This window comes from Callorhinchus milii, unplaced genomic scaffold (genome assembly GCF_018977255.1).
Source record: "Callorhinchus milii isolate IMCB2004 unplaced genomic scaffold, IMCB_Cmil_1.0 Scaffold1, whole genome shotgun sequence".
In the NCBI taxonomy this organism is placed as follows: Eukaryota; Metazoa; Chordata; class Chondrichthyes; order Chimaeriformes; family Callorhinchidae; genus Callorhinchus; species Callorhinchus milii.
In genome coordinates, this window is record NW_024704742.1 from 38,400,877 (window position 1) to 38,423,260 (window position 22,384).

The 22,384-nt window shown below is 41.5% G+C and overlaps 2 protein-coding genes across 4 annotated transcripts in view; both read left to right on the top strand.

The window, feature by feature from the left end:
* Window positions 1-6,550, top strand: part of lin54 (lin-54 DREAM MuvB core complex component) — a 50,427-nt gene extending 43,877 nt beyond the window's left edge. For all 3 annotated transcript variants that reach the window (XM_007888953.2, XM_042340504.1, XM_042340508.1), the window contains 2 exons: window positions 36-238; window positions 1,197-6,550. In XM_007888953.2, coding sequence (XP_007887144.1) covers window positions 36-238; window positions 1,197-1,398 — 405 coding nt within the window. In that variant the 3' untranslated portion in view covers window positions 1,399-6,550. The remainder of the gene's footprint in view (window positions 1-35; window positions 239-1,196) is intronic.
* Window positions 6,551-12,786: 6,236 nt separating this feature from the next.
* On the top strand, window positions 12,787-20,626 carry LOC103175775 (guanine nucleotide-binding protein subunit beta-2-like 1). The gene is made up of 8 exons (NM_001292442.1): window positions 12,787-12,988; window positions 14,094-14,265; window positions 15,959-16,106; window positions 16,444-16,539; window positions 17,360-17,470; window positions 18,274-18,414; window positions 19,781-19,891; window positions 20,454-20,626. The coding sequence occupies exons 1-8, from the start codon at window positions 12,880-12,882 to the stop codon at window positions 20,526-20,528; spliced, it is 963 nt and encodes a 320-aa protein (NP_001279371.1). The 5' UTR covers window positions 12,787-12,879; the 3' UTR covers window positions 20,529-20,626.
* Window positions 20,627-22,384: the final 1,758 nt, after the last annotated feature.

Genomic DNA, 22,384 nt, shown 5'->3' on the forward strand with positions numbered 1-22,384 from the left:
GTAACCTTTCTTCTCATTGTACTCCTATTCATTAGGCAAAGATCATGTGTTCCTCAATATGTAAATGTATTGGCTGCAAGAATTTTGAAGAGAGCCCCGAGCGTAAGACATTGATGCATTTGGCAGATGCCGCAGAAGTGCGAGTTCAACAACAGACGGCTGCAAAAACCAAGCTCTCCTCACAGATCTCGGACCTGCTCACCAGAACCATGCCAACAGCCACAAGTGGAGGAGGAAAGTAAGTGACTAGCGCCTCATGGTCTTTGGGATCTGGGTTATATTTCAGATTTCTATCTCCTAACATATCCAACTTAGCTCCTAGTGGGAAAGGCATTGCTCAGTGTGTTACTAAGTCATACAAACCAGAATGCTGCGGATTTGATTCTCAATCTGCACTGAGTTAGCTTATCTCAGGTTGGGAGCTACAGTTGTTCATAACATTACTGGGTATTGGAATGAAAAATCATCCAGTATTATTATTTAGTAACACCTGCTGGAAAGGTCATGTGTGTGGACCTTGTGTGCGAACCGAATCTGGCTCATCTTTTTGAATAGCCTCTTGGGAGTTGCTGTCTAGGCTCGAACATGAAAAAAATACTTGAGGGATGAGGTGCAGGCATCTGTAGGACCAAAAATGTCAGCATCGTCAGGCAAAAAGGGGCAAAAAAAAGTACAAATGATTTGAGGTTTGTTGATGCATAAATTGTGAATAATAATATTATTATGTGATTTAAAATATAGCTTTCCTAAGTGGCAGTTCTTCCGAGTGTGAGGTTGGACAATGAATGTCGATTTGACATGAGCAACACAGCTCAACCTGGACAGGCTAGAAGGACAGCCTACCATGGTCTGTTCCCGTCCTATACATCCCATCCCAGGTGCCTTTGAAATCCTTCCCAATGTGAAAGGCATTATATACATGTAAATATGGATTATTTCCATGTTCTGTCTTTACCTTGACATCCATATATCCATACTTTCCTTCAGTGGTCACTCGATGGTGATCAGCAGGAAGAGCTGCCTTTTTATTTTTGTCTCTCCACAATGCACTCCTGTGGTGAATTGTAGCTGCCTCAGCTAACTCAGGACAGAGGGTGTATTGTACCTTAGACATAAATTGACGTGCTCACCATGGCTTTACCAACTGAACACTTTAGTAACTTGTCCATTTTTGATCATATGGTTTCCTTTTTCAGGTTACCATTCACATTTGTAACGAAGGAAGTCACAGAAGCGACATGCGAGTGTCTCCTGGCAAAAGCCGAGGAAGCTGAGAAGACCAACAAGTCGAAAGCAGTCACTGAGCGCATGATTCTGGAGGAGTTTGGGCGGTGTTTAATGCGAATCATAAATTCAGCAGGAAAAGCGAAAGGAGACTCCTGTGCTCTGAGTTGCTAATCCGCGTGTACTACATCCGTGGAGCAGGCGGGCAGGAATGGGTGAAAGCTCTAAAACAATGCTTTTTTAAAGCCAAAACGTTTGGGGCTTGTCGAATATACAACTGTACAGCTATCTGAGACTTTCAATAAGTCAGATTATTCCTACTTCTTGGCAGACTCTCTGTACGTTGTCTAATTGAGGTGCCTTTTTTTAAAAGACTTGAGATACAAGAGTTGGTATACAGAATAAAATTATTGTGTGAATATGCAAATCCCTCATGAAAGATACACTCTGTGTTGATGCTGGTGGTGACATTTTTATTTCTGTTAATTTTTATGCCCCTCTATGAACGGCTGTTTTCCTTTACTTCCCTCAAGGGTTCCTGCAGCGGCAAGGGAATGTGAGGCATCAACCCTTCCTCCCCTCCCCCACCCTCTGCTGCCAAATTATAGTCCTTCACCTTTACTTGTTAATAGGAGCACCAGGACAAGAATTCAGTTATTCCCATGGCAATTGCATTTAAAAATCCATTGGGGAGTAGGGAAGGAAAATGTTCTGGTTGAAAAGGTATCCATGGTGAATGTGTACACATTTATTTTCTAAATGAAAGCATAACCCATTTGTTTATTTGGAAAGCACTATCGATGGTTAACCGAACTGCTTCATCTTGCATTGGACATTTTTTTTTGCCTGTGTTCAGTGACTGTCCATAGCAGTGTGCTTATCATACTTGCAATCAATTGGAAGATTCACTTAATGTCTGGAATTGAAGAACTCTACATACAGTAGATACTCTGGGGAACAGATTATCAATGCTCCTTATCTTACAACTCTGAAAACCCCCGATGAGGCCAGGACTAAGCAAATGTTGCATCAAGTCCGCAATTTAATACAGCAGGGTGACACAGCATGTTTGTACGCAGACTGGTGAACAAAGTAGTGGAAATTTTGTGCACAGTTACAGCCATGTTGCTGTAGGGCATTGGTGGCCAACCCGTGGCCCGCCGAATATTTGCACTTGTCCAGGTGAGTCTGTTTTAAGTCAATGTTTTGTTTCCAGTTTCTTGCTGATGGAATGTTTCTTGATTTATGCCTGAATGGAGAAATATTCAAATCAAGAAAATTCATTTTGTTGGCTGACCACTGCTTTAGGGAATGGAGGCAGTTTCCTGCAAAGGAGGAAAATTCAAGTAATCTTCTCTGGGTTGCTCTTGCACGCACCCTGGTGGCTAGTTTAAACCATCACTGGTAGAGGCTATGGATCCTTTGCTGTGAGAACAGTTCAGGAAAGATGAAAACATATTGGAATAAGGTATCTTGTTTTTTTAAATAAAAATAAATTTGCTAAGCTTATCTGGGATGGTGGTGAGCAAGATAACCTGAATGTTTTCAAGTATAAGATATCGACTTGCAAGTACTTTTTTTTTTGTTAAGCTTTCTTCCTGTCCCTTCAAAAACTGATAGCCATTTCAAGGATTGGAAATCTGCGACCTAAACTGAGAATTTCTGTGCTCATAAAATCTTGGTTGTCTCCATGTACTGTGACAGTGTAAAGTATGAGACAGCAGAATCCCACCATTAGTCTTAAACGTAAAGCAACTAAATACAGTAGAGATTAAGTAGTACAGTTATTGTCTAATTTGGCATAACCAGTAAAATTACACAATATCATGCAGGGGGAGGGAAAATCTGTCCAGAATATTGTCACATGAGTAAACGTGCCGTTGCAGAAACCTGTATTAATTTTATGTTGCCTGGTTTTATGGACCTTGATGACCTGACCTTCAAATTAACCTGTAGCCGTAAGAGAAGACAAATTGCTGCCACCAGTGGTTCTATCATTACTGTGTTCTTTACAACTTTTATTTGTCACAAATGTTTTTGTTCTTTATTGCTATTTTCATATAACTTAAGAAAAAGCCTGCTAAGATACTGAAAGACAAAGATGTTTTTAAAATGTATTTTTACAGAATGCTAGTACAGGGTATTTGTTAGATAATAATTAAAACCCATACCTGCCTTAGGTCATTTATACTGAGCAAGTGATAGTGTATAAAATGTACATTTGCAGCTAACTGACCCTCAAGCTTGTACTTTATCAGGTAACAAGCTGGGATGTGCATTGTCTTTCTGTACCATGCTTGTAATCAAAATGCTTTACTAATTTGTATATATTCCGTGTTTTCGTCTTCTTGCACCTGTATGATGTGTATTTAAATATTGTGTACAAAAAAGATTTTGGTTATCAAAGGAATTTGGACTATGTGTAGATTGTGAAAATGGTGTGAAAATTGATGTGACTATTTTCTTGGCATTGATTTTGCAGTTTTAATACCTTTTTTCAGTGAGTTTTCCACCATTCTGAGTGCGTGGGGACTGTACTTCCACATTATTGGATGTGTGTGTATTTTTTTTGTCTCACACTCGTCACATACAATGCAAGGTTATTTATCAGGACTACCCCCCCCGCCCGCCCGCCCCCCTCCACATCTAGTATTAAATTTAATCGCAGGCAGTTGCTTACCCAAGAAGGATGACAATAACAATGGATGTTAAATACACTTGCTTAATTTAATTTTAGATAATGAAAAATGGGAGTGTTGCAGAACATAAATTTTCATTTAGTAATATTTCAGTTACAAGTGATTGTTAATATTGTTTTTAATATATATATATCCTGGGACAGCATAGCTTTTAACATGTCAGGCAGATGTCTGAACAATCAGTACCTGAGCTGATATTCCAAATTAAACTCATCAGAAACCAGCCACTAGATTTGGGGATTTCAAATACAAAGTTGTATGATACCTACTTTGAGGTTGAAGCACATATTATGTAGCATAGATAAGTACACATTATGTGGCATGGAAAATGTGTAAGGAAAGTTATGACGTTCATAAATTGAAAGTCAATTGTAATGAATTCCCCTACTTTCAATAAGAATTTCTTGGGAGAATTTTTCTCCACTAAAGAATTGTGGGGTGTGGAATGCCCTGTCAAGCGAGGTAGTAGACAGAGTCCTTTGTGGGTTTCAAGCAGGAATCAGACAAGAATATGAAAAATCGAGGCTTGAGGGTATAAGGGGATAATGTGGGACAGTGAGATTGAATGAACACCTTTCTCTGTGAGCTTTCTATGATTGTAGGATTTTATTCGATTAGTTGAAAACAGCAGAGAAAGCTGTACAGATTCCCTATGCTATTATTCCAGCAGCTACAGAAAGTGCCTACTTATAAAGAGCAAAGCTAAAAAGTATTCTGTTCCAACCCCTGTTTTATATTAAAAAAAACGTCATCACTCCTAAAGTCAGCAAATAGTGTTTAAACAAGATGTACCATGAATCCCATTTGGCATTAGCTGGCCCTTCACAGAAGCTCAGTCTTTTTTATATGGTTTTTAATATGATTTTAGTAACTCAGATTAGTAAAGTTTGAGAGATTTTCAGAATACTTTTTTTTTAAAAATGCCCTGTGTAGGTAATCCCAGGTTACCTTTTACAAATTCCTAAAAAAATTGCCAGCATTTTGTAAAAGCCTGGGAAAATGGCACGGTTGTTAGTGGATAACCCAAATGTAGGGAATAATTTCATACCTTTAAATTTGAAAATTGGTTACATCTTGGGGCGTTTGTTTTCAGTTACCTTTTGTGCTCCTTTCTTCCCCTGACTTAATCTTTACATACCATTTGGTAAATGAGAGAGCAAGCAGCATGTGACTCTGGGTTGTAACTTGCAACTTACTATTCAATTCAGCAGCAAGAAAATACTTATCTGTTGGGGTTTCATGTGTTATAGGAAGTTTGTGAAGTCATGTTATTGTGAATCTGTGTACTAATTCTCAGAGCCACACTGCATTGACCCATCAATACATCTTGTAGAGACAACTATTACAGGCACATGATGTAGTCCCACATTGTGTTGGTGCTCGATTGAATACAGGTTCATAGAATTACATAATATTATACATAGAACCTTACAGCACACAAATTCGACATTCAGCCCAACTAGTCCATGCTGTTGTATTCCACATGAACTGCCACCCCTCCTAATCCCCTCTCCCATACCCCTTGATTTTGTTTTGCTTATGGATGCATCAGATATTCTCTTAATTCAGTCATTGCCATAGCGGGTATATCAAACTGAGTCATCCTCTGGATGCTCTTACATCACTCCCACTGTCTGTTACAGTGCGACTCTGGGAGCAGGTTAGCCATTAATGGTGCATAGCCCATGGAATCCTTAGGCAAAAGTTTCTTCCCCAGAAAAAGTATATTAAATCGGCTGTAGAAGTGCCAAACAGTCCTCAACATCAGCTTCCTGTGATGCATTGCATTTAATAATACTCAAATAATCTTTCCCCACACCCCAGAATAATAAACCCATGATCCTTACCCTGTTGAATAGGCGTCTTTCAAATGTCGGTTCCTAAATTTTAGCCCAATTACAGATCGTGTTCAGATATTTTTTAGTTTTTTTAATTGACCTACAATTTTTGATAATTGCGTGTGATAAGAGTGAACGAGCAGTCTTACAAAATTGGTAAAATCATGGTGGTACCCTAATTGAACATGTATATCCTTTTCAAACAAATCTTTAAAAAAGACCTTGCTGATAAATAGAGAAGTTTTACTACACATCTACAGGATGTAGATGTGTAGAACATTTTCGTATTGGACTTTTTAAATGTATACTTATGGTGTGTTCTGAGCAAAAGAAAATTGGATAAACTGACCATTTTTTTTAAAGAAGGATGTGCTCTTTTAGACTTTGTACATTGTAGTTGCTCTTATTACACATTTGTGTGTTGCAATCCACTATTTCTTTGCCTTTTTGACATGACGAGGGGGTGTGATTGGGAGTCCTGTTCACTGGTTAGAGTGCTAATAACTGGTTTCATATTCAGATTGTCTCACTACTGTGTTTTTGCTAATTTTCCCCATACCCAAAAGTGTCTATTTGTATATATATAATATATAAAAATATCTAATACTTTTATTTTGTAAATCTCCTGTTTTTAATGGTTAGCACTTTTATTTTATATTGAGGAGTATATTGAAAGTGGTGTATGTACCAAATGTTCAGGCTTCTACACTGCTTGTTGATCTTAGAGGGAATCATTTTACATTTGTACAGCACTTATTTCTATTGAAAATAAAGCAACTTTAAGTACAATAGCACAGGGTTTCTAATTCTGTATTCCATCCCCACATACTTATTTTGTAATGTGTATAAATAGCCTGATTACCTTTAACTATCCATTAACACAGTACCGGCCAAACTACGGCCCATGAGACAGTTCTGGCCCGTGGGAATAAATCAAGAAATATTCAATAAAGAAACTTGGCCACCACTGCAGCACTAAAAGGTTTCTGTAAAATCGCTTCCCTTTTGTCTGCCAAAGATTATTGTCCCTCCCCTTTTCCCCCACCCAAGTGTTTTTTTAAGAAATTGGGAGATACATTGATTTGATAGAAACTTGTTACTTAATTTTAACTTGTATGTTTTTGGAGCTCATCTCAATATATTATCTGTATGCTATTCATAGGGGTGCAGCTAAAAAACTTCCTTGATAAGCATAAAACTATTTTAAATTCTTATGACTAAAACGGAATACAAGTGTGTGTTAATGGTGCTCAACACTGGTACAAATGTTATCCATTAGACTAGCACTTAATTCCCCCCCATACACACAAACACTTTACATTTTATTTCTGGTATTTAATTCTTGCAATTGTATTTTATTTTCTGTCTACTTATCAAGGCAAGATGATTTCCTAAGTAATCTCATTAATCTGTGCCAATTTTTATACACTGAATAGCTAAATTTATAATAAATTGTATCATTGGTCACTTGTCTTTACTGTTTGTTGCCTTAATTTTAACAGTGATCATTTAAGAGGGTATTTTCTTTTGATTATAATTTCACCATTAAACCTAGTGTGTTCTATTATTTTATTGTAGAAGTTTGTGAGCTGTAAATCACAGTAATTTACATCTTGGTGAATCGTGAAACAAACCTTGAAGGTATAATTAAGAAAGAATCCTCCCTCATGTTGCAAATAGATTCATGTTTTCAAGCTAGGTATTTTCACTATGAAACACAGCTTTTTAAAGAAAAACACAAATGCTTTATGGAAGGTATCAATCTACTACCAACAACAACAACTTGCATTTATATAGTGTCCTTCACGCCAAACAGAGTCTCAGAGCGCTTCTGGGATGGATTGGTAGATAAGTGTATGCTGGTGTGGTTCTGAGTCGTGCAGATAACAATTGCTTCATTTTGATCCTTTCTCCACTGAGTTAGACAATCTCAGCGGTGGGCCAGCTTTCATATATCAAGCTAAGAATGAGAAAAATTGGCCAGGGTTCTTTTTTCTTTAATTACTATTAAAGTGTGCGGGTGGCAGATGTGGACAGGGGCACAGGGATGATGTGCTTCCAACAATACTTAGAATTCATTGGGAAACCATTGCAGTAGACAGTATAAATTGGCTCAGGGGGCAACTACTGTATTTCTGGAGAGATAGGACTGCAAAGAAATGAGAAATTAAATTTGTGGCATTAAGTTGAAAAGACAATTTCTAAGTTTGTAGTTGACACAAAAATAGGCAGTAGCTAACTAACATGGGACTAAGTTCAGCGGAACAAACAAAGATTAAGTGATCAGGCAGAGAATTGGCAGATGAAAATTATTGCAGACAACTGTATGGTTATATATTTTGGGAGGATGAATAAGGAAAGCGAATATATGTTGGGTGAAAAAATGTTAAAAGGAGTGGAGGAGCAGAGGCTTCCAGGAGTTAACATACAGAAATTCTACAAGGTGTAAAGGCAGGTGGACAATATGTACAGAATATATTGTAAAGTGGATTGACTTGAGTATTTTATGGGTGAAATGCGGCACCCAATTGCTCACAAACAGCCATGGAGTGAGTGACCATTTTTTTTTTAAATTTGGGAGATTGTTGGCCAGGACACAAGGAGAAATTTTTCTTTTCGAATAGTGCCAGGGATTATTTTTGTAGAGGGATTATTACACAAGTAAATTCCAGGGGTATAGGGTTAGAGCAGCGCAGAAAGCCATTCAGCCCATGTTTGTGCTGGCTCTTTTAAGAGCAATCCTTAAAAGCGCTTCTGGGATGGATTGGTAGATAAGTGTATGCTGGTGTGGTTCTGCGTTGTAAATTTCTATGGGACGTTTTTATTTGGCTTAATAGCCCTTCATTGAATTTGTATGTGCAGACTCAATTATTAAGATTGGGGACTTGGCTGAAGTACCAGATAGCCACAGTCATTCTTTTATCCTTCAGCCAGAGTTCCTGCCTCTGATAATGATGGTGTCTTCTTGTTGGAAAGAAGTATTGGGTGCGGACAGGATTATCTCATCTATGATGCCTTGAGCAGCAGTGTGTCTAAGGAAGGAAAAAGCCACTAAATCTGACCAAGAGATTGTTATTAAGAGATTGTATATCAGCCTGGTTCAGTTGGTAGCACTCTAGGCAGAAGGTATACATTCAAGCCCCACGTCAGGACTTGGAACTTGTGGTCTAGGCTAACCCTCCAATGCAGTGCTGGGATATGCTGGTGTTGGAGATCCCATCCTTCAGATGAAATGTTAAATCGAGGCTCCATCTGCCTTCTCTTGCCCATGACACTATTCAAAAAGAGAAGGCAGTTTCTTCCGGTGTACTAACTGACAAGTCCCCAAATAAAATTAGTTATTCACCTTGTTGATGTTTGTGAGACATTGTTTTGCCAAATTGGCTATTGTGTTTGTCCACAAAACACAGTCACTGCATTTAACAGTATATCCTGCGAAGACTTTGGGTTGTCCTGATGTGAAAGATGCTATACCAAATGTGAGGGTGATTATTATGTTCGATATGGAGAAATAACAAACGGTCGGTCATTGAACCCACCAGGATTTTCAATTTTCTCCTTGCCTTCAATGTCTGTACCTCATAGTCATGAGGGACATGAATACTACCCAACACTAATAGAAACTAGGCTTGCATGACTCTGCCTGAGATCAAACCTGGGATCTAACAATAACCTGTCCTTGGACTCGCACATTAGATCACAAGAAAGGTTCAGGTGAAGGCGGTCGTTTAGTCCATTTGATCCCATCCCTCCAGGATACTAACCCCACAATCTTCCTATGAGCAGATGATGGGGCCTTCGTTTTCAGCTGTTGCAGTTTTTCTGAGGTTTGGAGCATTGAGAATCAAAGGGGAGATTACACATTAATGGGCACAGCTTGTAGCCCCACAGCAACAGCTAACCAGTTTGCAGTTGCATCCTCTATGCTAGTAATCGTGAAGGAAATGTATCTCGAAGATACCCTCTCTGAGTGACTTTGTAAGATCAGAGGTTTGTCTTTGTGTTAGGATAATAGGTTGGTAATGGAACGCTGCCCTTCTCTTAATCTACAATGGACAGCACCAACTATGAATACATTGGGTGACTATCATAGAGTACACATGTGGATAGAGAACAATGTCAATTGCATTTCTTTGCTATTCGCTACAATATTGTAATTTTATGGTTGTTTTCCTTATTTGACTGTTTAATTATGATTTTGAACAACACAACTTACATTTATATTGTTGCTTTCACATAGGAGGACATTCCAATCTCTCAATCCCTCCTCCTTGCCCCTCTTTGCCCATCATTAGCTCTTGCCTGAAGACTTTCTTCTTAAACCATGCCTACAGTTACCTCCCTTCTCTGTCCAGCACAGCGGTCAACTATGCCATTGTCAAGGGGCCTCAGATACTACTCTGAGTCAAACACACTTTATAAATGCACATTGTTCCTGCTGAATGTGTACTCTCGCCCTGAAGGGATATACCTGCTTATCTAATTCCGGAGTTTCAGGTACAGATTGTCAAAAGCCAAGACTTGTGGACCGAATGTAAGTTGGGATATTAACCAGCTAAAACCGCACAGCTTGCCATTGAAAGCATTGCCTGGTAAGCTTTACCGCTGCTTGTCCAGCTAGGCCCATTCTATCTGTTAGACTTTGGCTTGCAGATTTAATAGAAGCTGTGTGGGAAGAAACCCTGCCCCTCCAAGTCCAACTAATGAGCCAGGCTGCCATCAGCCCTGCTCTGGACTACTGTGGACCTGCCTGGCTCAGGAACCAGACTACCGAGAGTACCACAGAGTATTGACTTGATTCTAATATTCCGTTGCCAAACAGGTCACCTTGGAGCCAGTTCAGTCCCATGGAGTCCTGTAGCTCAGTGGTTAGAGCACTCGCCTTGCAAGAGAGAGACCTGGGTTCAATTCTCAGCAGGGTGAAACATGGGCAAAATTTCTTACTCCACATGCCTGTGTTTACCTAGCAGTAAGTAGGAACCCGGTTGTTAGTTGATTGGCGAATCGCTTTTCTGGGGGTAATAATTCCTTAAAAAAAATATTGGTCACTCATTCCATGACTGTTTGTGGGTTACTGCTGTGCACAATTGGCTGCCGTGTTTCACCTTCAAAAATATAGTCAATTCACTCTACAGTATATTCTGTGAAGCACTTTGAGACATCTTGAAGACGTGATAAGGCGCTATATCAAAAGCAAGGATTATTATTATTATCTCTCTTCCTCAGTCTTACGGCATGAAACTGAAAGGTACTATATTAAATGTAAGGATTATTTATAAGCAATTCCAGAATTCTGAGTTGTCTTAAGTTGACCAAAAAAAAATCCCAAAGACTCATGAACCTGTTTACTTCATAAAAGCTGACTACATGACTCAAATGCATGAAGGCCAAGGACAATGGAAAACGAGTGAAAGCGTGTTTACAGACAAAGTTTCAGCATCATTGCTGATAAGGTTCTCTCCATGGGTAGATTGCTTGTGGTCAGCTACACAATGGACGTTAAATCTGTGATACTCAGACTTGTTTGAAACAAACTTGTAATTTTGATAAAGGCGAGGGGATGTTGACAACTATAGATATCAGTGATGGGAGGAAACTGTCTGTCTCAAAAGATGTTTTTAGTGGAACTGAATCTGGATGTCTTCACTACAACAACAACAAAATTACATTTGTACAGCGCCTTTCACGTTGGGAAGATGTCCCAAGGCACTGGACAGTCAGTGATTTGGACGCGAGCTAGGGGTTGGGATTGGGGAGGGTGGAGGGCAAGGGGGGAAGGAGGGTGATCAAAGGGTCGATGTGTACATTTTTAAAGAGAAGAAAGGAATTTGGGAATGGACTAGCTTCCCGTAACAAACATCATAAAGAAGACAAAGATTGAGACAACCATTTAGCTCATAAAATATAGTCAATTCACTTTACAGTATATTCTGTGAAGCGCTTTGAGACGTCTAGAAGATGTGAAAAGCACTACATTTAATGCAAGGATTATTATTATTATCGACGCTCACAAAGAAGCAATACCGGTTCCAGTCGAAATACTCAATGAAGGAGAAGAACTGAGTGGAAGAGCTGAGTTGTGGAAATGGAGCAGCTAACCTCAAAACCAATCTCGAGGAAAGAGGGATATTTTAGAATTAACGTGGATGGACGCGTCGATTCCTCCATCAAAGCTACTAATGATTCAAGCAACTCATGGCAGGAAGTTCACTAACTCATCGTAAGCATTAATTTGATTTGGTGAAACATATAACTGTGATATGCATTTCTTTACTAATCTTTTATTACATTTTACTACTTAAAAGGAAATTTGTGTCAGTTCAGGGTTGCGAATTTAAACGAACCCTACATTATTAATGTAAAACTGCAACCTTTCATTACTTTGGCTGTCTTGTGAAACTAGTTTTTTCACTGGAACAAAAAAAAACTCTGTGGTGTACGCTTGCTTTTCAGTTTGGAAAAAAAAAGGTTGCAAGGCTTTCTTTTGAGTTGTTTTAAAAAATAAACTTTGCAAGGCCTAACATTTTGGCGAGAATATTGTTAAACCGTGAAAGTTGGGCAGCTTTAAGCGCACCAGTGAAGGATCTGCACTGCCACTAGGGTTGCCAACAAGGGTGGCCAGAAATTAAAATACTGTACGTTTTTAGGCCAAATTCAACCAAATTCTAGCCCAAAAGTAGCCTAACATTATGTGTTGGTTCCTTTGGGAGTGACCAACTTAGGTTAGTGCATCTGAAACTCTGTAAGGTAAGGCTTCTCAAAGGGGAAACATCTCAAATTAAAAATCATCTTTATTTAAATAAAAGCTGGTTTTTCCCCCCCCAGCCCCAGAATTTGCAACGAGGTGAGTGAAACCCGCCCAAAACCCGCCCCAAACTGGGGGCCAAGTTGAGTGCCACGTGGGATGGGGCGGGGGGGGGGCGGGGCGAGAGTGTAGGCGTCAATCACCGGGTCGGGGGCCCCGCCCCCCGCGGCACGTCATATGCAGGTCGCGCAGGCGCGGACCGGCCTCTTTGATGGCGGTCGCTGGTGAGGGAAGGAGATCGCCGACCGACCGCTGACAGCCATCCGCCTCCATCCGCCTCCATCCGTGCCCTCCGCCGAGCCGCGCCGCCGCCATGACCGAGCAGATGACCCTCCGGGGCACCCTCAAGGGCCACAAGGGTTGGGTGACCCAGATCGCCACCACGCCGCAGTTTCCCGACATGATCTTGTCGGCGTCGCGAGGTACGGGAGGGAGGGAGGGCCCGGGGTGGGGGAGGTGTAGGCCGCACAGCCCGCTCTGCTGCTGGGACCCGAGGGAGGGAGAGGCCGCGGGGCGCTTGGCGGAGACTTGGCCCCGCTCGGGTCTCGAGGCCGGGCACACGGGCACACGGGCCCGGGAACGGGAGGGAGGGGGGGATGGGGGGGGTGTCCGCGTGGCGGCCCCGGGGTCACGGCGGGAGGGCGGACTCGACACGAGGCGGGGAGGCCGCCGCGCCCTTTTCACAGCAGCTCCCACTGGCTCACTCGCTGAATATTTAAAATCTCTTTTATTTATGTGTATATATATATATATATATATATTAGTACTTTCAAGAAGTCTCCACTAATATCGACCCTCTCCCTCTCCCCCTCTCCCCCCATTACATTTTCTCGGCGTATTCTTTGTCTTAATTGTCTCTTAAATGGCCCTCTCATTGACCGCTCTCAAAAGCCATCCAGGAAAATCTTTCCATGCTCTTGAATACCTCTGGAGGGGGGGGAAGTTCTTCTGAATCTTTCCCTTTTTCCGCCCCTTGTCGTAATCTTCAGTCCCCTGTCGGTAGGAAGAGTTTTGCACAATTCAGTTCAATCTTTCAAGCCTTCCATCTTGAGCGCCTCGATCGTGATCGCCTTCGAGCTCTGCTCCCAACGGAAATGGACCACACTGTTCTGGTGAATAGTTGGTTTAACGTCAAGGCCATTTACGTGTCCAGATCGTGGCTGAAATTCTCACCTCGTTGAATCAAGGTTGTGGGTTCAAACCCCACATTCGATCGAGCCGTGGAAGCACATAGTCTAAATTTTATTACTTATTCAAATCACTAAGTATCGAATGGTCTGGATAAGCAATGTTCTGGCATACTGAAATGGGGCTTCACAGGGAAGAATTGCAAGCGTGTGAATCTTGACCCACAACATGTGGCACAGATCTATATTTCAATTACATTTTCATCCTTTTCTATAAGTGCAAATAATGTGGAAAGGGGCTATAGTTCTTTGTAAGTAAAGTTTAAATCGAGTTTGAGGGCTGAGCCTCTGCTTACATGGCTTCCCTTATACATCAGGTTAATTACATTGTATTTTACAGACAAATCCATTATCATGTGGAAACTGACGAGGGATGAGACAAACTATGGTGTCGCCCAGCGTTCGCTGCATGGTCACTCTCATTTTGTCAGTGATGTGGTCATCTCTTCTGATGGGCAGTTTGCCCTGTCTGGGTCATGGGATGCCACCTTGAGGTTGTGGGATCTGTCACTGTAAGTAAGTTAGGGATATTTAACTTTTTAAAAAGTAGTTAGGTATATATATTATATATATACACACAGGCTGACTTCTGTATAACAACCTCTAGTTATTACAATCTCTCCAGTTATAGCGACTCTGACATTCAGATCCCTTTTTTCCTATTGTTTCTTACCCTAAAACAGCGATCGTTGAACCATATAACGATCTGCAATCAAGTCAGAATAGCAGGGTGTTCAGCAGTCAATCACATGGGTGTCCAGGGTTGGGCTGGGGGAAGATACAAGCACCGAACTCTTGAGAACACGGGACGGCTGCTAGCACAGCCCCTTCCCCTCACCCCATATACCTGCTCCTCTTCCCCTTCAGTAGATAACTGCTCATCATGTGTAACGTTCTATAGTGAACACCTGGAAGGAACGGCCTTTTTCCCATATCTTTGTTCGTTATACCCAGGTCGGCCTGTATAAACACACAGAGTGTAGTGAGGGTTTCTGGTAAACCTTGCCCCACCAAGTGTGAACATTTATTTTAAATCTTCCTGCTTGGTGACTCGATTTAAATTTAGATTTTTTTGTACGACCTTAAGATTCATTATATCCAAAGGCAATTAGTTAATGGTTTCTCCAGCTGACCCTATGAGTTCTAATATTTTTTTTCTGATAAAGGCCAGTGAATATCTCAATTTATTCAAGTAATGTTGCTAACTGCTTAGTATCCACCCTGAAATCTTATTTCCAGCAGCTCTGTAATGTCAGTTTTATTATTATTAATAATAATAATCCTTGCATTTGATATAGCGCTTTTCACGTCGGGAGGATGTCCCAAAGCGCTTCACAGAACACACTGTAAAGTGAATTGACTGTATATTTGTGGGCAAACGCGGCAGCCAATTGCACACAGCAATGTCCCACAAACGGTCGTAGATTGAAAATGACCAATCTATTATTGTTTTTGGTTTTGGAGGGATTATTATTAGGCTCTGTGTGGAGTAAGGAAACTTGCCCAAGGTTTCGCCCTCTGCCTGGAATTGAACTCAGGTCTCTCGCTTGCAAAGCGAGTGCTCTAACCACTGAGCTACAGGACTCCACTATTACTAAGGCAAGCTTTGGGGGATTCTAGTTCTTGTGAAAGCCACTATGCTTCTTTAAAAATGTAGATCATTGTATGGAAGTGTTGCCATGCTTGGCCATTATTGCTGCATTAGGTTCATGGGGTACTCTTGGGAGGGGGACATAGTTATAACTGACTCTGCTTTAGGGAGGTCACAAATTTCCCTCCTTGGTCCAAGGGCCCTGAATCCTGTTGTGCTCCACGGGCTGAGAATCAGGCCTGCAATCTTCTTGGTGGCTCAGTGCAGAACCCAGTTGCAGGTTCTCTTCTATCGAGCGTGCAGGCCCTTACTGAACTGCAGTGGTACTTGGGATAAAATGGCCCGTGTACTGTAATAATGGACACTTTGTGAAGAACTAGATATGGTAGAACCACATATGGTAGAAAGCAAAGCACTATGAGTTTGAGAATGGGATAGTGGTACGCGTATGAATTATTCTTATTGCGTAACATACTTTTGGTGCTATTAGACAAATTTTGCACTTGAGATTAGTGAAACAAATGTCATATCTATGGTAAAAATATTGATTAATATTCTATAATAAAAATGCTGATGGAAGAGTCTTTCTTTCCCAATTTTCTTTTCATAAACAGGGGTACCAGCACCCGTCGTTTTTATGGCCACGGCAAAGATGTTCTGAGTGTTGCCTTCTCTGCAGATAATCGTCAGATTGTTTCAGGCTCACGTGACAGGACCATCAAGCTATGGAACACTCTTGGGGTGTGCAAATATACCATTCAGGTATGTTCAAAACATCCCATGGTAGCATGTCAATTGTTTTTAACAAAGGGCTTTCTGCCTGTGAATTGACTTCTTATAGATTTATCTAGTCTTAAATTAACAGCAGTTAAACCCAAGCTCTCATGATCGTCTCATGATATATAGAAGTTTTCTATACATCCTGCAGGTTACACAATGATTAAAATTTGGTCACATTGTTTTGAGTTATCCTTTTTATAAAGGAGAAGACTACTTGTCCTGCAAATATGAGTGTTTCCTGCCTTCACATAGCAGCGTGTGATTTATCGAGTGGGAATTAAATTGTCTTTAAACTGATCTGTACTCTTCTTGTAATTAGGAAGAGGGCCACTCTGAGTGGGTATCTTGTGTTCGCTTTTCACCAAACAACAGCAACCCAATCATTGTTTCCTGTGGCTGGGACAAGATGGTGAAGGTAAGAATGCAGCACATACACTTGTTCTTGGCTCAACTTATTCTGTAGTGCGTTACCTAGCTTGTCCAGCGTGTCACTCCTTAGGCAGAGTGGATTAATTCCTTTCCTTTATTTTCTCTTCACAGCTGTGCCTTGAGATAACAAATCTCAGTTTTTTGCCTTTAAGAATGGTCTGGCCGCACACTTTTAAGCTGGATCGTCCTCATTTCTACAATTGTGCGGTGTTTCGCAGGCTTGAGAATATGGGAGTAAATGGGATTTTAGTTTAAAGGTGCGTGTTCTGGCCGTTCTTAAAGGTGAGTGCTTTGCTTGCCTTTTTCCCCCTCTTTCTGTTTAGTATTGACTCACTTAGATGTATTAAGCATGAGCCAGACTGCACATGTCCAATGATTAAAACTTTCATTGCTGTTCACATAATGATTTGCTGTGATTATTGACTTATACAAATGAGGACATATGGTCAAATATGAATCGTACCAATATGCTGTCTGACTTTGTGTTTGATACTTTTGTGATTTAAGCCATTGATCACTGATTCAATCGTGTTCACAATGTGTGTAAAGGTTAGCCTACATTTTTTTAAATGTGGGGATTTTGAAGATCATGCTATGTTAAACCTTTTTGTTGAACGTTATTGGTGGATATATCTGATTACACCGAACCCTCTCTGGGGGTGTGGAGAAAAGTCTGAGACACCCAAAGGATTGCTCTTTAAAAGAGCCAGCATAGTCAATGGGCTGAATGGCCACTTTCTGTGCTGTAAATTTCTATGCTTCTGTTTTTTATTGAAGATTTTTTCTATCCTTTAAATTGTCTGTAGGTTTGGAATCTTACAAACTGCAAGCTGAAGACCAATCACATTGGGCACGTTGGTTACCTCAATGCTGTGACTGTCTCCCCTGATGGATCTCTCTGCGCCTCAGGTGGGAAGGTATGTCCTGCTGCTGTGGCCTTGAGACCACTTTTCTCACTCGGATCTGATCTGTCAGCATATTCTGCCCTTTTATTCTGTTTACCAGCTAAATATGTAACATTTGGTAAGTTCTACAATGTTGTGAGGGTCCCAAGATTGTGGGAGGGTGTGTTGCAGAAGTAACAATCTCTGCGGGGCCGAAGAGGCTGTTTTATTGTTGCTTAGATCAATTATTGAAAAGCCTATGTAAGTGGATGGGGCCCATAGTGTGTCATGTTTTCTGAATTGAAAGTGACAACCTGACTACTTGGGTACTTTATAACCCCAGACCAGTAAAACATCGTTTTCAGGCCCTGTTTTAATATAACTACAACAATCTACATTTATGTAGCGTATTTCACATTGGGAGGATGTTTGGAGTCCTGTGGCTCAGTGGTTAGAGCACTCGCTTTGCAAGTGAGAGACCTGAGTTCAATTCCAGGCAGAGGGTGAAACCTCGGGCAAATTTCCTTACTCCACACTCCTAATAATCCCTCCAAAAAACAATAATAATAAATTGGTCATTTTCAATCCATGACTGTTTGTGGGACATTGCTGTGCACAATTGGCTGCCGCATTCGCCCACAAATATACAGTCAATTCACTTTACAGTATATTCTGTGAAGCGCTTTGGGATGTCTAGAAGACGTGAAAAGCGCTATATCAAATGCAAGGATTATTATTATGTTTCTAAGGGCTTTATACAGTTGACTAGAAGCCTGAGTTTGAGAAAGTGGAATCTTGTGTAGTGATTAACTTCTAACTTTGTATTTTCTATTTAGGATGGTCAGGCTATGCTGTGGGACCTGAATGAAGGAAAGCACTTGTACACTCTTGATGGTGGGGATGTCATCAATTCTCTGTGCTTCAGCCCCAACAGATACTGGCTGTGTGCTGCAACAGGTCCCAGCATCAAGATCTGGGTAAGAATTCCATGCATGCGGATATACATGGGTTGAGTTCTGAAAACACTTGTGCAAGTGAGCAGGGAGTTCACTGATCTTACTATGGAATATGTTAGCTGTGATGAAACTCCTTCATATGCCTTTTCTGAGATGTACATGCGGAAACTTCAGAGGCTGTTTCTGAGCTAATTGGAAATTCTGAAATGATTGGGGAGGGGGGCTGATGTACTTTTATTGCAGATTTTTACTCTGGTTATATGCAATTGCTGCACAAGTAAAATTGCCTTGCTTAATGTGAAAGTGGTATCTTCAGGAAGCGAGTGGCAATAGGGTCCTTAAATTGTCGTGCTGAAACCACTGCCAGGCTTGTAAAAGTAAATCCCCTGTGGATCTGATTAAATACCTAATTAACCTTCAAGCGGCATTCCAATTTATAGTTATTTTTCTTGGTAACTGATCATAATTAAGTTTTAATTATATCAAAAATGTTTGTTCATATTCTAAAATTCAGCATAATCCAGCATTGCTTCTGCTGTTCTCGGTTTCCTATCTTTTAATCTTTTAGTTGTATATCTGTTATATCGTATTGAGTATCGTACAGATTTGTAGTTTGGAACTGTTATATCCCATTACAAATTCTGTAGGCCTCCTCCCTAAAGCTGACTTATCTTTGCCTACACCCTTGACTCCAGGACCACTGCTGTTCTGACAGAATGTCTGTCAGACATCAAGTCCTGGATGAGAGTTAACTTTCTTCAGTTGAACGTCAACAAGACCGAGGCTCTGCTGATTGGCTCCTGCCAGCGCCTCCTCACCTCAGGCGCTGACGGCATCACCATCTGGATGCAGATTCCACCTTACTAAGCCAGTCCAGAAACTTGGCCCTCAACTGTCCTTTTTACCCCACATCTGTGCATTGACCTGCTCTACCTTCCCCCACCTCCACCGCTATCTCACACCGCAGGCAGCTGAAACCCTCATACACCCTTTCATTACATCAAGGCTTGACTATGCAAACTCCTTGCTTGTTGAAAGGCTCTATACAAATGTAATTTTATTGTTGTTATCACCATTTGAATTTTTGCTGTGAAGTGTGGAATTAACCTGACCAGCTTCAGAAGAAATGTCTTAAAGTTACTTGTTGTAGTCAGGCTTTTGACCCTGTACAGACCCTGTACTTGTACAGAATCTTTAGTGAGACAAGCTGTGGCTGATGTTTTTTTTTCCCAAATACAGTCGAGGCCTGTCGGCCTTCAATAATGGTTATGATAGAAACGTACAGTTGTGGTGCAAGTTGTCCTGTTTGATATGTATGGGGGAATATATAAATTGAACTAGTACTAAGCCAGTGGTAACTAAGTCAAATTTATGTTTTTCTTCAAAGGATTTAGAGGGAAAGATCATAGTTGATGAACTGCGTCAGGAAGTCATCAGTACTAGCGGCAAGGCACAGCCACCTCATTGCACGGCGCTAGCTTGGTCTGCTGATGGTCAGGTGAGTCAAATAACATTTGTTTTAGATTGTTTAGTGTTTGAAGTTAATGTGTTCTTGTGAGTACTTGGTAGCATTCAATAGTCCAGATGTTCATGACTGTCCCAATGATTATTTTGAGTCACTTAACTACCCATCTGACCCTATTTGGGGCAGGATTACAAACAAAAGAATGAGGGTACAGTCGATACATGGCATACAACTGTATAATATTTTACAGTTTTGTCTGAGGTACTTCCAAATTTATTTTTCCAGTAATTTATTCATTGAATAACTGAACGTCACAAAACTGAATGAAACATTCAAACATCATCGGAGGAGATAATGGGAATAAAATAGCAATGGGAATAAGAGATCTTAACGTGTATTTATTAGGTGACAGAAATGGTCAGCAAACAAATCTGAAATGTCTGGTAAACTCATAGTTCACACATCCTATTATCAAATGTGAATGAAATTAAAGTGTAACTTTGTTTTTGAGGGGAATATACTGGTAGGCTTTAGCATTGCACTTTCTTTATAAAGTTTTTATGAGGCTAATGCCAAATTCTTTTTTTTTCTCCAGACTCTGTTTGCAGGATACACTGATAATCTGATTCGTATCTGGCAAGTGACTATCGGAACCAAATCCTGCGGATAAAGTGAAAAATGTTATACTAGAGAACTGTTGGAAATCTCACAATTTGGGACTTCCTGAAAGCAAACAAATAAACTTACAAATAAAAGATTGGTTAGATTTAATTCTATGACTCTTTATTGGGGAGGAAATTCTTATCAGTGTTTCTTTTTGATGCATTACATTCATCTGGACTCTTGTAGCTCAGTGGTTAGAGCACTCGCCTCAAGCGAGATACCTGGGTTTGATTCCTGGCTGGATGAAAAGTTTGGCAAATTTCCTTACTCCACATGCCTCTGTTTACCTAGCAGTAAGTAGGAACCCAGTTATCAGTTAATTGGAGGATTGCGTTTTCGGGGGTAATAATCCCTTCCAAAAAATAATTTGGTCACTGTGGGACTCTTGTGTGCAATTGACTGCCGCATTTTGTCCACAAAATATACATTCGGGGGGGAAGCACGGTCGAAGAGAAGGGTCTTGGGACGGGGCTTGAAGGTGACGAGTGGCAGAAGGCCTGCCCGCCAATAGTGGGGTGGGCAAGGCAGGGGACATGAAGCAGGCCGGAGTCCGCTGAGTGGGGGGAGCGAATAGGATGGTAGTGGTTTAGGAGGTCGGAGAGGTAGCGGGGAGGAAGACCATGGAGGGCTTTGAAGGCGAGGACCAGGATCTTGAATTCTATCCTCTTGTGTGATGGGAAGCCAGTGGATTCAGGCAAGGATGGGAGTGATAGAGTCGCGGAGCCTGGTGCGGGAGAGGACACGGGCTGCAGAGTTCTGGATGATCTGCAGCCTATGGAGGGAGGAGTTGGGGAGGCCGACAAAGCAGTGAGTTTGCATAGTCGAATCTTGGATGTAATGAAAGCTTGTGTGAGGGTTTTGGTGGCCTGTGGTGTGAGACAGTGTCGGAGCCGGGTGACGCTGCGGAGGTGGGGGAAGGCAGAGCGGGTATTGGCGCAGATGTTTGGTAGAAAGGATTGTTGAGGGTCAAACAAGATTCAAGGTTCCAGACTTCCTTAGTAAGGTGGAGTGTGAAACCATGGATGGTGATGCTGTCAGTGCCTGAGGTGAGGAGGCACTGAGGGGAGCTTCGGTCTTGTTGACGTTCAACTGAAGAAAGTTAGCTCTCATCCAGGACTCGATGTCTGACAGACATATTGTTCAGGACAGCAGTGGTCCTGGAGTCAAGGGTGTAGGCAGAGAGGTACAGTTGAGTGTCATCCGAATACATGTGGAAGTTGACCGCATATTTGCGATTGTTGTCACCAAGAGGGAGCATATAGATATTGAAGAGGAGGGGACCAAGGACAGAGCCCTGAGGAACGCCACACAAGATCGTGCGGGGGCTAAAGGAAAAGGAGAAACTGTTTATGGAAGTGAAGGCAGTGTGAGAGGTACGATCTGAACCAATCGAGCACAGCGCCGTTGAGGTGAGAGGACACGCAGCGGATGAGGATACAGTGGTCAAAGGTGTTGAAAGCAACAGAGAGGTCAAGGAGGCAGAGGGAGCCCTGGTCACAGATGGACAGAATGTCATTTGTCACTTTGACCAGGGCTGTTTCTGTGCTGTGGGCGGCACAGAAAACCAATTGGAGGGGTTCAAGAAGAGAGTGGTGGGAGAGGAAGGAGCGAAGCTGAGAAGCAACAACTCATTCCAGCACTTTGGAGAGGAAAGGGAGGTTGGAGATGGGGCGGTGGTTAGGGAGTAGAGATGGATGCAGGGAGGGTTTTTAAGGAAAGGAGTGATGACGGCGGTTTTTAATGGGGTGGGAACAGTACCAGTACTTGCTCAAGGGAGCAAGTGGTAGATTTCATACGGGTTATGGTGGTGATGAGAGAGGAGGGGGAGACAGGTTCAAAGTGTAGAGGGAGGGATAGGTAGAG